The sequence below is a fragment of the Sipha flava genome, unplaced genomic scaffold, assembly GCF_003268045.1.
Source record: "Sipha flava isolate LNK unplaced genomic scaffold, YSA_version1 213_pilon_pilon, whole genome shotgun sequence".
Lineage (NCBI taxonomy): Eukaryota > Metazoa > Arthropoda > Insecta > Hemiptera > Aphididae > Sipha > Sipha flava.
This window is the reverse complement of record NW_020272828.1, coordinates 452,635-467,849: the sequence shown is the minus strand read 5'-3', so window position 1 is coordinate 467,849 and position 15,215 is coordinate 452,635. Positions and strand designations below refer to the sequence as shown.

The 15,215-nt window shown below is 29.6% G+C and overlaps 3 protein-coding genes across 4 annotated transcripts; 1 reads left to right on the top strand and 2 right to left on the bottom strand.

Moving 5' to 3' along the window:
- Positions 1-47: 47 nt before the first annotated feature.
- Positions 48-6,795, bottom strand: LOC112682886. The gene is made up of 4 exons (XM_025553651.1): positions 6,437-6,795; positions 520-652; positions 293-447; positions 48-233 (listed from the first exon to the last, which is right to left on the bottom strand). Exons 2-4 carry the CDS (start codon positions 644-646, stop codon positions 117-119), a joined length of 399 nt encoding a protein of 132 aa, XP_025409436.1. The 5' UTR covers positions 647-652; positions 6,437-6,795; the 3' UTR covers positions 48-116.
- Positions 6,796-7,065: 270 nt separating this feature from the next.
- LOC112682885 (28 kDa heat- and acid-stable phosphoprotein-like) lies at positions 7,066-8,235 on the top strand. Of its 2 annotated transcripts, none has more exons than XM_025553649.1 (5): positions 7,066-7,199; positions 7,285-7,505; positions 7,577-7,707; positions 7,778-7,927; positions 8,044-8,235. In XM_025553649.1, the coding sequence occupies exons 1-5, from the start codon at positions 7,190-7,192 to the stop codon at positions 8,105-8,107; spliced, it is 576 nt and encodes a 191-aa protein (XP_025409434.1). In that variant the 5' UTR covers positions 7,066-7,189; the 3' UTR covers positions 8,108-8,235. The 2 variants fall into 2 exon arrangements, with proteins under 2 accessions (XP_025409434.1, XP_025409435.1); XM_025553650.1 differs by having other exon boundaries at positions 7,067-7,199; positions 7,778-7,930; positions 8,046-8,235.
- A 711-nt stretch (positions 8,236-8,946) lies between these two features.
- On the bottom strand, positions 8,947-10,596 carry LOC112682870 (tRNA (cytosine(38)-C(5))-methyltransferase). Its single transcript, XM_025553626.1, has 4 exons — positions 10,399-10,596; positions 10,083-10,272; positions 9,724-10,018; positions 8,947-9,402 (listed from the first exon to the last, which is right to left on the bottom strand). The coding sequence occupies exons 1-4, from the start codon at positions 10,451-10,453 to the stop codon at positions 8,947-8,949; spliced, it is 996 nt and encodes a 331-aa protein (XP_025409411.1). The 5' UTR covers positions 10,454-10,596.
- Between the last annotated feature and the right edge of the window lie 4,619 nt (positions 10,597-15,215).

Genomic DNA, 15,215 nt, shown 5'->3' with positions numbered 1-15,215 from the left:
AGAAATAATTTTATTAATCATTAAACAATAAACAAAAAAATAATAATATTTACTTTCATCTGCATTTCGTTACTTGTACTGTTAATATTTAATGGTGTGCTATTTTAAAATGGTCCTTAATTTTGAAACGATAAGCAGTTTATTAAATCAGCTTGTTCAGATTCAATTTTTTGCAGTGTTCTGTGCTCAATCTTGCAGCGTTCCAGCTCCAGGGTTTTTTGTTCTATTTGTGACTAAAACATAAACTATATTAGTAATTCAAATCTTTAAGCTTACTTGCACTACAGCTCACTTGTAACATAGCTATTTTTTCTTCAGTCTTGCTGGATAATGATGCTAATTTATTAGATACGATTATTGCATTGCGTTTTTCCTGATCTACCTGTTTGGCTAAATTTTCCATTACGCCAATTAAGCTGTCTACTGCATCACGATAGAGCTCTATGTCTGAATTAAAAGTAATGATTAAATCCTATTTGTTATGAATCAATTATGTGTAACCAAATACTATAATAATACCGTTCAAAAAATCAGCGCTTTGATCCTTTAAGCTGGACACTTTATCAGCCAAAACAGGTTCCATGACTCTGGCTTTGCCCATGTCATCAATACACACAACATCTGACACTGGTACGCTGTCAGCCATTTTCACCTAATGAATAAATAATATTGGCATATACATATTGGTTCTTATCATTTTTTTAAAATATTAATGTAATTCATGTTTAGTGAAGTAACCTGTTTTTGGTTTTTATCATGAAATATAAAAAAAAAAAACAAAAAAATTGTTGCCAATATTCTAACAATATAACATTATAAATAAGGTTTTCCATTCCTTATAATATAAATTTTTTTATGCCACTTAAATGTTGGATACATTTAGTGGTTGTTTAAACATAATATCAATATATAAATATTGTATTACAGCCTAATTCATTGTGGTCGATAATTGACTACATAAGTTATAGCAATACTCAAAAACGTGCGTTTCTGATAAAGAATTATCATCAAAAGATGAAGATTTATTAAATACAAGAATAAGAAGTAATTATTTAGAGAAGATTGAAAAATAGTCAATTCAAACGGTGTTCAAACATGAAGTGTGTTTTTTAATGCATCTGTCCATCACTATCCATTACATTATGTACGTCCACATACATTATTATTATTTTAACAGAAACCAGTCCGAGTCTTGAGTACAAATAATAGCAGTAAAGATGACTTAAGTCCTAATCTGTTTTTTCTACATGCTACCGTATTCGTGTTCGATCTGAACGGACACTCACTTTTGTATTGATTACTTGATTACGGGTCCCTATCGGGGATGTGCAAGGCTCCATTGAAATATTAGGCTCAACCATGTTCAGATAAATTTGAACGCACGGCAGTGTGCCATCAAGTTCTAGCAATGCAATGTGTATCTTAACACGAATCGATTCACCCGGTTTTTCTGACCTTCATATCTCTGCTTTCTCTTCAGATAGGCTTTGAAATTTTAAACATAGCTTAGGTTCACGTAGCTTAAATCACTGTATACATTTGAGCCCTTAATATTGAACCATTTCATGTCAAAGTTTTCAATTTTGTTACTCACTTACTGATCATCAACATTATAAAGAACTTCCTTTATGGGAAGAAACTTGAATTTGACACGAAGGTATAATCTAGTAATACCATTTAAAAAATCAAGATGATCCCTAGATAATAAAACCAGTGCTTGGAACGTTCACGTTCATCTTGTTAAAAAGGAATTAAATCCTTTGCCGTTCCTGTCTTGAAGAAAGGAACTCGTTCCTAAATAAGGAACATTTTTCGTTCTTCAAGTTTTAAAATTGTATTAATATAGTTAATTTAATCAGGTGTTGTTTTGTTTTTATTTTTTACATTTTTTTTATTTCACACAATTTAATTAATTTTAATTATTTTATAATATGTTGACGGTTTTCGGTCACCCATTAACCTGTTTTGATACACTATTACAATAGTAACACTACAGTATCGTTCACTGCATGTTAAGGCATATATGCATTGTGTGATTTAAATTGTTTATTTGACAACAAATAATGATAAAAATGATATTTTAACACTGTTATTATCTTTCATTATCAATAAAGTAAGATTTGTTTCACAATTTTACTGTTCGAGCGATCCACATACTTCAAAATTTAAATTTTTATTCGATGATTAAGTGGCAACAGAAAAAAAAGACTGATTTTTGCTATTTTTAGCAGCGTGTAGGAATCAAGCGAGTCAAGAGTCGAAATTTTTGGAAAAAAGTATTGAGATGCGTATACACTAAGCCGGGTACACACCGGAACATTTAGGTGTAATGTAACAGAGTTCGTGCTCGCTTGGATGTTCATGTTACAAACGACCGGTGTGTACGTTTAGGACCGAGCACTATTCTGAATCGGTTGTTCGCCGGTCTATTCACGGTTTGTATTCGTGCAACAACGTCTACCAATTTTCAAGTCGCTAGAGCATAATTTATTTTAATTCATTATATTGTAAAAAGAAGAAAAAAAAATCAAAAACAAACGCGAAAAGAGATGATGGCTAACGAATTTAATGAAGTATAAGGACATATGTTCTTTCTCATTATTCCACTCCATTTTTAAATTAATATTAAATAATACAATTTTATTAATTTATATTATAATCAATTTCGTTAATTTTATTAATATTAATAATAATATAATAATAATATTATTTTATTCGTTTATTTTAATTAATTTTACATCAACATAAGAATATAATCCGGGCGATTCATTCGCTGCAAGCAACTGGTTTACCGTCCAGCGTCGTGTCGTAATGTAACATTCCTTGGATGTTCGTCAAAAAACCGACACTAGGGTGGATCGATAGCGTCGCGAGCCGAACAAGCGCGAATGATACAGTAACACCGTACACACCTGAGCATTACAGTTGCATTACAGCGTTACATTACACCTAAGTGCTCCGGTTTGTACCCGGCTTTAGACGCAACATGTAACATGTTACTGTAACAGTTTTCGGTGTTCGTTTTTGCATTTTTGTATTCGCATGTTGTACCATTGGTTTGCAACATGTTACAAGTCATAATTTAGTGGTTTCCATGTAAAAAAAATGTGTCTTGACTCTCTGAAATTGAGAGTATAGTCAACATGCCTACGTCTACTTGGGTAGCCTGTAGCTACTCTTTTAGACGTTTTGAAATACAAATACACGTGGTACAAATCCTGCACTCATGCTTTTTTTTTTACATTACTTTGTACTTTTTTTCTTTCCTGTATTCAAAGAGTAGAGTAATAATTTTTTTACGACATTCGTCAGGTGACATCGTTTTCGACAAACCCGTTGATAATTGATCAGCAATGGAAACCCAAAAATAATTTTTTAATATGCTATTAAAATGATTTTTATGCGAAGGATTTCATAATATTTCTTTATCACGGTAAATTTCTATACATTTTAAAATCATTTCCTTTGATCACTGGAACATTGTATATTCAAAATGAAATATTATGATAAACAACAAATACTAGCTCGTTTCATTGTCAATCGTCAACTGCAGTTGAAATAATACAAATAATTAATAATAGGTTAATTATTAGTAGGGCCCGGATTTCAATGCAAAATGCATTTTTTTTTCTAAATCCTTACGCAATGCTCAGTTTAGAAAAAAAATGTTTCAAGTGGTATAGATTCATATAATTCAATTTTTATTTTGTATTTTTTGCATTTTTTGTTATATTTACTTCTTTAATGCATTTTTGGTATTTTAATTACTTTTAAGGATATAATTTTCATATTTGTTAAACATTTAGCATTTTTAGAAAAAAAATTAAAGAAATTTCAAGTATTCAATATTTTTCTTTAACCTACTTATTGACAACTACACTTTATCGTCTTAAATTTTGGTAAAATAATCGATGACTATAATAATAATACGGACTAAAGTGTGTGAAAATCATTGATCAAATAAAATAAAAATGTTTAATTCATTTTTGGTACTTATTTTTCACAATTTTAATAATTTTTTTACGTCATTAATTACATTTTCAAATTTTTTATAAATTTTTTACGTCATTACTAGTTATTAGTAATAGGTTCGTAAACCTGTCCATACAAGCTTCAATATATTTATGTAACATCAAGGCCGTATCTAGAAATTTATTTCGGGAGGGGTCCAAACCATGTATATTGTAATTTTATTGAATTTAGATTTTAACTTTTGATACTTGGTTAAAAATAAAACAGAAAATGGTTTAATCTTCTTTTATTAAAATTAATATCATATTTGTATATGATATTATGATATAAAACTAAAAGCAGTTAATGGTTAATTGGAGCTTAAGTCATTTTTGACTGAAAATATTTATGTTGGTATTAAAAATAAATAATTATTTTAAACATTTGTAAAATATTGAAGAAATTTCGAGAGGGGGGTTCAGACACCCTGGACCCCCCCCCAGATACAGCCTTGTGTAACTTTAATGTTTCACTAAATTACTGACCGTCAACCGATCGTCGGTATGTTACACAAATATGATACAAGTTCGCTGGATTGTTACAAAAATACAAGGGCGTATTTGAGTTGTGGCCATGGGGGGGGGGGGAACTAATTTTTCTTCAATACAAACTTGAAAATAATTTACATTTCATTAAAGGGGCATACCCAAGGGAGGGTTCGGGTCCAGACCCCCCATTGAAATTTCTACATACTCAATGGTTTAATAGTAAATAGTACATAGTGTATTTTAATTTCCCATTATCTCCAATATGTATATTGAATATATATAAACTTTGTAAAGTTTATAGATTATATAATATACCTATAATGTATAAACCATGTTTAATTTATACTGCTTTTTTAATATTATTTATTATTGTTAATTAAATAATGTATTATTTTTAACATTTTACTACCAAATAAAAATTGATTTCAAATTATAGTACCAACCTATTATAGTAAACCTTTGTGAAGAATATGTGTGATGTGTGTATAACTATTGTAACTATTACTATAATTATTAACAATAATTTGTTGGTATAATTATAATTAGAGAACAGATAAAATAAAAATGTTGGACCCCCCCTAAAAATTGCCTGGGTACGCCACTGGTTCATTATCTACAGCTCATGTTCCGTCGAATTCCCCCTTCGCCCCACCCCTCTTCAAATACGCTCTTGCAAGAATATATTACAAAAACGCGTTGCAAGTTACTCGTTGCAGTTACATGTTACACAAGTGTGAACTCACCTTTAGATTCTATATTGTCTAAACTTTAGAGAGATGGTACGATTGATATTTTATTCATCTATAGATAGAATAAAATTGTAAATAGAATACAATAGAATTGTATACAATATTGAGTAAAATGGGTTTATTATCATCGTTCATATATATATTACTATGCAATAACAACAAAAAGAATACGTAATTTTATTTTGTACAAATTATTTGATGTTTTTACGATAATCATGTCACATTCAAGTTTAAATTAACTCGATATAGAAATACATCATTACTTCCTATGGATATCATAAAAATCACTTGGATCACTGGTAAATCCATGAGTTTTTAAAATGACCAATTTCAAGTATCAGTCTTTTATTCAATGTTCTAAATGCTTTGTTTTTTTTGTGTTCTAAGAATGATAGAATTTTTTTTTAAAAATTCCATAATTAACATTATTATGATAAAAAATATTTAACCTTTTTTTTATGAGTATCTAACACCAAATTAGCAAACATTTTTGTTTATTGTTTTTAAATGTTTACTTAAATTTATTAAATAAGTTATAATTAAATGTAATACCTAAGTATTCACTCAAAAATTATTTTTTTTTATAGTTTTTTACTATTAAGAATTGTCAAAGGTTACAAAAAATGAAATTTTTTTAAAAATAAAAATATGTATCAGAAGTATTGAAAATATCTATGACATAACCTAACGGAAATGCAAAAATGTATTGCCATCATAAGTTTATTAAATTAATATTGGATTATCATTTTTTTTAACTATTTTTCCTACTTTCCAGGACTCAAATTACATATAATATATTTTTTTCGTAAAAAATAAAAAAATCATGCAGTGAAGGATTAAACTGATTTTTGGACATGAGCAATAATATTTATAAGATATAAATTCCCATGCCCACCGAACGGTTTATACAATTAACCAAAACATAATTTAAAATATTTACAAAATATATTCATATTTAAGAAGATATTTGAAAATCGTGTGTTTTTAATTAGTTAATTTATTATATTCCAATGATGCAGATTAACAAGTTACAATGTTGAATAAATTATTATCAAGCCCAATATGACTGTGAAATTTTAAAGAGGCATTTGCTCCAAAATAATATTTTCAACACGTCCATTGTATACCATATTACCATTCGATAATAATAATAATAATAATAATAATAATAGTACTATGCATACGTACATGCGATGTCTATTCTCAATTTTTCGTTGTCACTCGCTCAGAAAGCAAGACGGCGTGTTAAGAGAACAACGACGACGAGTTCAAAGGGAAGAAAACCATCAACATAAGGTATACAATTTATTAACCGATGGTCAGTAATGATTAATTGAAGAGTCAACAATGTTTTTTATGTTCGAGTGGGTGGTGGTGAAAATATTAACGTATTGGTTTGCGTTCTGCGTGTAGAATTTTAATTTTTTCTTTTCTGATTTCGAATCATGCCCACTTCACCCGCGCACGTATATACTATCGATAGTAGACGGTTTTTCGAAACGGATATCGATTAATTTTTTATTTTTCTCGTTTTCGACACGAGCGCGAGTTCGTTTTAACGACGTGATCAATAATGTTGCAGCAGGCTTAAAACGTTTTACTGTCGACGTCCGCACGCCGTCTGCAATTATTATTTCAAAGTTGAATGCCAACAATACGAATGCCGTAGCAACGGTATCGCTATTTTTTATCTTTGTATCGTCTTTGCCCCATTCATTGTTTTCTTCCAAGGTATTATCTGATGCAACATCGGAAGACCCAGTACAATGAATATAATAATGTTGGATTTTATCATTGACGTCAATATTTTGATAAATTGATACAGCCGACGACTCCCGTCCACCAAAACGGTTTTGAAATCCTAAGCTCAAAAATAGAATTTTGTTATTACTCTACTTACTGTATTTACTCGTTAACAGTAAACAAAAAATAGTCTTCAAAATGCCTAGAGGTATGTACATCATTAGCAAAATATTAAAAATTCTTTTGTTTGTGTTTATCTTAGGAACAATGTGTTTTTTGTTTTGCTTATTCAGGAAAATGGACCAATCATAAAGGACGGAGTCGCAAGTTCACGAATCCTGAAGAACTAGAAGAACAAAGAAAACGTGAAGAACAGGAACGTAGATGGAAGAAAAATAATAGAGGCGATGATGAATCATCTAGTGAAGAAGAAAAATCTGCAACTAAAGGGGATAAGAGTAATAGCGAAGACGAGTCGGAGAGCGATAGTGAATCCGACGAAGATTCTGATGATGTAATGACTTTTGAATTACTTGTCTAACCTTTTAAACTGATTGTAATACTTATGGAAATTATTATTTATAGAAAAAGAAGGGTGTTGCTGGTTTAATACAAATCGAGAATCCAAATAGAAGACAGTTAAAAGCAAAAAAATTAGCCACGTTAAATGAAACCTTAGAAACCGCTGAACCTTCTCAGTTATCTAGACGTGAAAGGTTAATTAAAAATTTATCTTATGTTGTAAATAATATTCCTTATACAGTTTTCTTTTGTTTATATTCACAGAGAAGAACTTGAGCGACAACGGAAAAAAATACACTATCAGAAGTTGCAAGCTGAAGGTAAAACTGAAGAAGCAAGAGCAGATTTAGCAAGGTTAGCAATCATAAAACAACAACGTGCAGAAGCTGCAAAGAAAAGAGATGATGAAAAAAAAAGGTTAGTATTGTTTAATACTTGCTGTCTTGCTTTGTTTGCATTTTAATCAATACTTCAAAATTTATTTTATTTAATATATATTGTTAATTTTATTATTTGAATTGTTTTTATACAGAAAAAGAGTTGGCTAAGATTCAAAAATCAGCTGAGATGCAAAAAGCCCTCGGAAAACAATGAAATTATATTATTATGGACTGATATGTAATATAAGAAAATGAAATTACTGTTATGTTCATTTTTAAGTTAGGAATTCATTTTCAATATACAACCATAAAGTATAAATAAATGCTTCTAAAATGATTTAACCATTCTAAAATGTTCATAGTTTAACTCTAAACGTCCATATTAAATATCTATATATTATTATATTATTTATTTGATTTCTAAGTTTTTTCATTTTATTTTTAATGAATAAATGAAAATTTAAAGTACTCGTTTCATATTAGTAATTTAAATTGGCTTCTAACTACATTTCACAGTATACCTATTATGAACCAACATTTAACTGCTTAGTCATTAAAATTTTGCTTTCCGTTTTCTATTGAGTAAGATAATATGTTTCAAGAAAGTTATAAAATAAATTATAAATTAAACGTATTTTTTACTCTCAAATAATAAGTAACAATAAGATTAACTAGCTATTTGTAAAATAATACTAAAAATAATGAAAATAATTTTAAATTGATATATTTTCTTAAAATTGTATGTATTATAACATTTCCATTATCACTAATAAGTCTTTTTTAAGTTTTTCATAATTGTTGAAATTAATATCATTAAATTTAAATATTTTTTAAATTTTAATATTTATTTATTGTATTTTTACTAAATACCTAACTGATTTGTTTATTTATTCAAAAACTCAAACTTTTATGGTTTTGAAGCATATTTATCTAAAATTATTAGCCTTAAACAATAAAAATTCACTTTTACAGTTTTCTATATTTTCTAGTTGAAAATAGTTTAAAATTAAATAAACTTAAAAATGTTTTTTTTGAAGATTATATGAAAAACAGTTAAGATAATAATACACATAAAAGCCTAGATACAACATAAACATTTATACTATTACCCAATAGCTGATAAGCTTTTTTTTTGTTAACTGGAAAATCTAATTTAGGAAAACACATAAATCGTGAAATTTCTGCTGGTGTAAAAAATCTTAGTTTTAGACTTTTTAATACTTCTAAATTACTTTCATTATCATTAATGATTTTTTTAATATTTTCAACATTTTCTTCGCATAAACTTGAATATACTGAACCAGTACCACATAAATATGAACTATAGGAACGTGTAAAGCAACATGACCTCTTACAATGTTTGGTGACAATATCCAAAGCTTTGGCACCTTTTAATAACTGTTTATCATTTATTAAATATTCTTTTAATTCTGTTTCAGATTCACATAACACATCTGAAACTTGTTTAACATGTTCACACAGTTTATTGTCCCAATGATTTTCAGTTATCTATAAAAATAAGAATAAAATTAATCAACAATTTAGTACACAAAAAAATCAAAAAAATATGTATGCCAAATAGGCGAAAAAATTAAATGTCACAGCCCATAATATTTTTAACCAAATAATTAAGTAATGGAGCTCAGAACAGATTTTAGTATTTTATATAGTATAATGTGGAAGAGTTCTAATAAATGTTTATGACCTTTTTAGTAGATTGAGAAATTTGAATAAAAAGCACTTAAGAAAAATTAATTTGCAATTTTTTCTACAGCTATATTTTTTTGTTATTTTTATTAATTGTATTTGTATTTTGTTTAAATAACTTACAATATCATTTTGCAAAGGAATGGCAAAATCTAATGGTTTTTTCTTTGCCAATAAATAGTATCTGAGCCTTGAATTGCATATACCAAAATGTACAGGACTGAGCAGAAATTCTCTATAAGTAAAACCAGACTGACTCAAAGATTCAACAAGTTTGTTTCTAGCCAAAGAACATTCAAACCCTTTAACATTTTCAACTAAAATATACTTGAGGGATCGTGATTTTGGAATTATATTTTCAATAATATGTAGCAGAGGTTTAGTTCTATCATCACCAATGTCCTTAACGAGGCCATTTCTAAAAAAAAAAAAAAAAATAATCTATTTTATACTTTTCATAAATAAATAATTTAAAATTTTACCTTGTAAATGGTTGACACGGGGGACTCATTAACAGCATATCTGGTGAATAAGCATCAAATTGTTCAGGGCTAAGAGAAACAATGTTCAAATCCCTAAGATTTGTGGATGGGAAGAAATGCCTGTACACTGTATTAGCCACGGTATTTATATCAACGGCTAGAACTACTTCGAAATCTGTCATGTCGCATTCTGAAAAAATCATAATATTTGAATCCATTGACGGCACGTACAAAATATACAATTTATTTAAACATTCATTTATAATTGTTTGTTTTCGTTTCATAAAATGTGTTAGTTACGAGTACATAATTATACCTTTTAAAGCGAAATGCATCCCACCGATGCCACTGAAGAATTCCACGACTCTCATGATGCTACAAAAGCTCGGGCCAATATAGTCAAGGTAAATAAGTAACAATTACCTTAACACTGTTTTGAATTCGAACTCAAGTATCAGTTCCCATAAAACCACGTAAAAATATTATTGTTTAAGTATAGATAAAAAAAAAAAGTAAACGTTATTGATAACAAAACCCACTATGACCAACTGTTATGAATTAATTATCGCAAGCTTAGTACAAAAAAAAAGTAGTTCACTCGTAAATTCCTTGCTTAGAATTTATAAAATTTTATTATTGATAAGTTGTCCATTCGAAGTTATGGTAGTGTTGAGGGAATATTTTTGAGGAGAGGAGTATTTTTTTTGATTCCTATTTATTTTTAAGCTGCTGATAGTGGTCAACAGTTCTGTGTTACATTTATCACTTTCATTGTCAAAGAAACCGTCTCTTATTTGCTTCCTACTTTACAACAGCGTATCCTTTTAATTAGTGATGGCATAATCGAATGATTTCAATAATCGAAATATTAGTAATCGAGACATTTATTTAATTACGAGATGTCTCGAAATAATCATTCGAAATGTTCCATTGAAATATAATATATAAATATAAATATAATATAATTTTATTTATAAACGTTCTGAGAAATTTTTGTTTTGTGGTTGAGTAATTCAAAAACTATAGCTATATATTTATGTCAAACTTTAAAATATAAATAACTAAAAATAACCGTATACCCATCAATATTTGTCTAACAACCAGAGTTGGGCAAAAACAAATCAAAATAAAGAATAAAAAATAAAAGCATGAATAACTAATTAATTTTAGAACAAAGAATAATTTTTTATTCTGAATAATTTTGGTATACTGAATAAAGAATAAATGTATTCGTCAAAATCATGAATGATATTAATTAAATAATGATATTAAATATAAAAGTATATTTAATTTATTTTTGTCAATTATTATATGTATTAATATGTATTGCTTTTATATATATTATTTAAGTCTAAATAATAAGTCTATTATTATTATACATCGTTATTTAGGATTTAAATTTATTATTTATATGATTATAGGGAATATCAAATAACGAATAATTATACAAATTAAAATAACGTATAAAAATAAAAAATCAATAATAAAATTAAGAATAAATCAATGAAGAATAATTTTTTATTCAAATAATCAATCGAATAATACAGTAAAACTCGCTTAAGGCGTTCCCGCTTAAGACGTTTTCCCGCATAAGATGATATTTTCCGTTGATCCCTAGACATTTCCTATACTAGTCAACGTAAAAACCACCTGTTAAGACGCTCGGTTATTCTCTATCTTATTGGATAAAACGCTCTTTTGTTTAGCAGATTATGATAAATTTTAGTAGGTTTGCGGAGATAAAAATAAAAATTTTACTTGTTTACGTGTTCTTATTGTTGTATCGTTTTATTTTATCACTATACCTATTTTATCATCAGCTATTACTATTATCCAATATCTACTCCTACAATTACTGCCGGGTTGCAAAACCTAACAGAAATTCGAAAAGTATTATCCTCTGTAGAAAATTTTGAATAAATGTTGGGTTATCTCAACAAAGTAGAAAACTTTCTGGCTGAGACGCATTTTCAGCATAGTAAACAAACAGAAATATATCAATTTTTAAATAAACAATAATAAAATATTTAATAATAATTTTTTTTAAATTAAATTCAGTTGGAAAAAATATATGTACACATGTATTTAATTACATATTCTTATATAATTTATTAGTATATTGCCCGTACTCCATATTTCAATCACTTAATTTTTTTCAATCCTGCATAAGACACTTTCTCGCTTAAAACGCTCTAGAGCTAGTCCTTTAAAGAGCGTCTTAAGCGAGTTTTACTGTATTTTATTCGACTAACGCCCAACTCTGGGCGAAACAACCAGTCCCACAAGTAGCACGAGTCGTTAATACAAAGACTCAAAGTGAAATACTAGTATTTACTTATTCGATTATGAAGATTAAAAATAATATTCCTCCCTCACTCCTTCGTTCCATGAAAATCATTCGAAATATTTTTTTATTCTATACACATTTCGTAATCAAGAATTTATTGTTTTTAAAATAAATGAGATATCACTCGAAATAATCTCTCGGGTACCTATATAATCGAATTATTATTTTGATAATCCAGATATCTTGATTACGACCATCACTACTTTTAATAATGTTTGACCGATAACTAACTATATTGATATAATATATTATGTTTATTTAACTTACCGTTTACGAACATGTCGAATTAATTGAACATAATATGGTTATTTATTATCATAATAGTATTAAATATTTTTGTTAGGGAAGGAAGATTCGCAAAGTAATCAAGTGTTTACCCTGTTACCTCATACATATGCTTATGCTTAAATATAATACATCACGCTAAATTTAAATCGCCTCAGAATAGGTCACTCATTCTTTCTACGCACATACTCATCTTATGGAAAAAGAATCACTAAGAACGAGCCAACATGCGACTATACAATTTCAATCAAACACATTATAATATTTTATGTCAAATGGACAGGGCCGGCTCAAGGTATAGGTGAGCTAGGCACCTGCCTGCAGCGGCATTTTTAAAATTGACTCGTAAATTTTTTTTAGTCCTATCGGTGTTTTATAAGAAAAATTAATGAAATTCATTCATTCGTGAAAACCACCCGCCTATATAATAAACTTGTCTAAAGATATTATATTATTTTATATTACGGCCATACGCTGGGTGTTTTCAATTGTTCCGAAAATATAAATAATCACACATTTCCGATAGTCGCGATAGTGATGGATTTTAAGTAATAAATATGGAAATCATTTTAAGTCTTCTTACACATAATCTTATACGTAAAATAAAAAATTAAAATTTTTTTTATATAGATATGTTACACAAAAAATTGAGGAAGGGGCTAAGTTAAAATAAGAGCGAAATTAATTTTTTTTAGAGGCGGCAAAATTTGATTTTGCCTAGAGCACAATTTTCACTTGGGCCGGCCTTGAAAATGGGTAAATAATGTACTATACTTTTCTGTCACACAATACTCATCCCATTTTAGGTATGAAGCAGCTGCTTCAATAAAATCTGCGTCGTGCCGCCACTGATTCGAAGTACCACCTAATTAGATTTAAATATTATGTTTAGGTATTTGGGATGAAGAATTTGTTTCACTATTGGAAGTTCAACACTATTTCAAATACTTTAAGATAGATAAAATAAAAATAATTTTGGAAAAGGTGCATATAAGCAACATGATAATAATCTGCCACAATCATTTTTAGTAGAAAACCTAAATTGAGTGAGAAAGAAACTAGTTAATTTATTGAGAGTACACGTAAATACGTAGTAGGTGTTAACGTGATGAGGTGTAATACGGTTTTTTCCACATGTAATAATATTATTCTCAAATCAAATATTAAATTTTAATCACACTATTTGCACGTAAAGTGTTTTGAAATAAATGTTATTTATTTATTTATATACTATTTACCATGCATCATCACTTGCATTCGATAGCATAGGCCAAGTATAGCCGAACCGATATTTTAAATTTTCTAAGCGCATAAACCTATATGCGTATAACGCTTGTATCCCAACTTGACGTAATTCTTGTACTCTTGGTATTCACTGTTATACGTAACACCGACACTCCGACGAATCATTTTGTTGTGTAAAGATAATAATATTGTTTTAAGAGTACATAAAGTATCTCGACTCGTGTTTCGTTTATGCATTTCATCTGTACAGATGCATGCGGTCATTTATCTCGTAATTTGTTCAACGTTGTGTTATTTGTAATTCAGCGATCGATTAGCCGGATGAACAGGACGCGATCGATTTACAACATGCCGATGTAACAAACGATTTACTGAAAATCGCGATATTACATAACGGCGTCCTGGGATGCCAGACGTCGGTGGAGATGACAATGTTTTGTGTTACCAGTAGGTTACAGTCGTGAACTGTTGACAGACAATACGGTACGTCCTTAAGGCGCAACACCGAATAACGACGAACAATAATGCGCACCTCACGTACACCGCATTATTGTTGCTGTCTTAACGGACGCTTCGAGATGAACACAGGGCCGGATTTAGGATTTGTAGACCCCTAGGCTCAATTGTGGTGTGGGCCCTACTAGAAAGTTTTTAGAAAATAAAAAGGACATACACACGAATAGTGAAACTATTAACTAAGCCATCTCCAGAACATTTTCAAATAATTTTCTAAAAATTTTTAGACGGAGCATTTTTTTTTTTTTTTTTAGTTGTACGATGGTGTGGTGAGGGCCCTGTTGTGGTGCGGGCCCATAGGCTACAGGCCTATATAGCCTACGCTTAAATCCGGCCCTGGATGAACACTTTTCACGGGATATCAATCACGGCCGTTGCCGTTCGTTTTGTACACCGCGCTCCCCGCAGGTAACGGCGCTCGGAAAACGAAGAAATCTTGACGACGGAGAAACGATGACTGGCGAGAAACGTTTAAGCCGTTCAAGCCCGCGCACCGATAATAATACGTCGAGAACCGCACGCGCACTACCGCCGGCGAGCTTAACGTATGCGTATTCGAATTTCGTCGGACAACAAACTCAGGGCTGCCCCGGCGTCGTCCAGGGTCGCGCGGCGGGTCTCGCGAGCGGGGGAACGTCGTTTTGTTTTGTTTTGTTTTGTTTTGTTTCGATCGAACGAGGAAACGCGCGAATCGTGCGGTCGTGCGATTCAAAATCGCGGGTCGTTTTTCCGCATCGTAA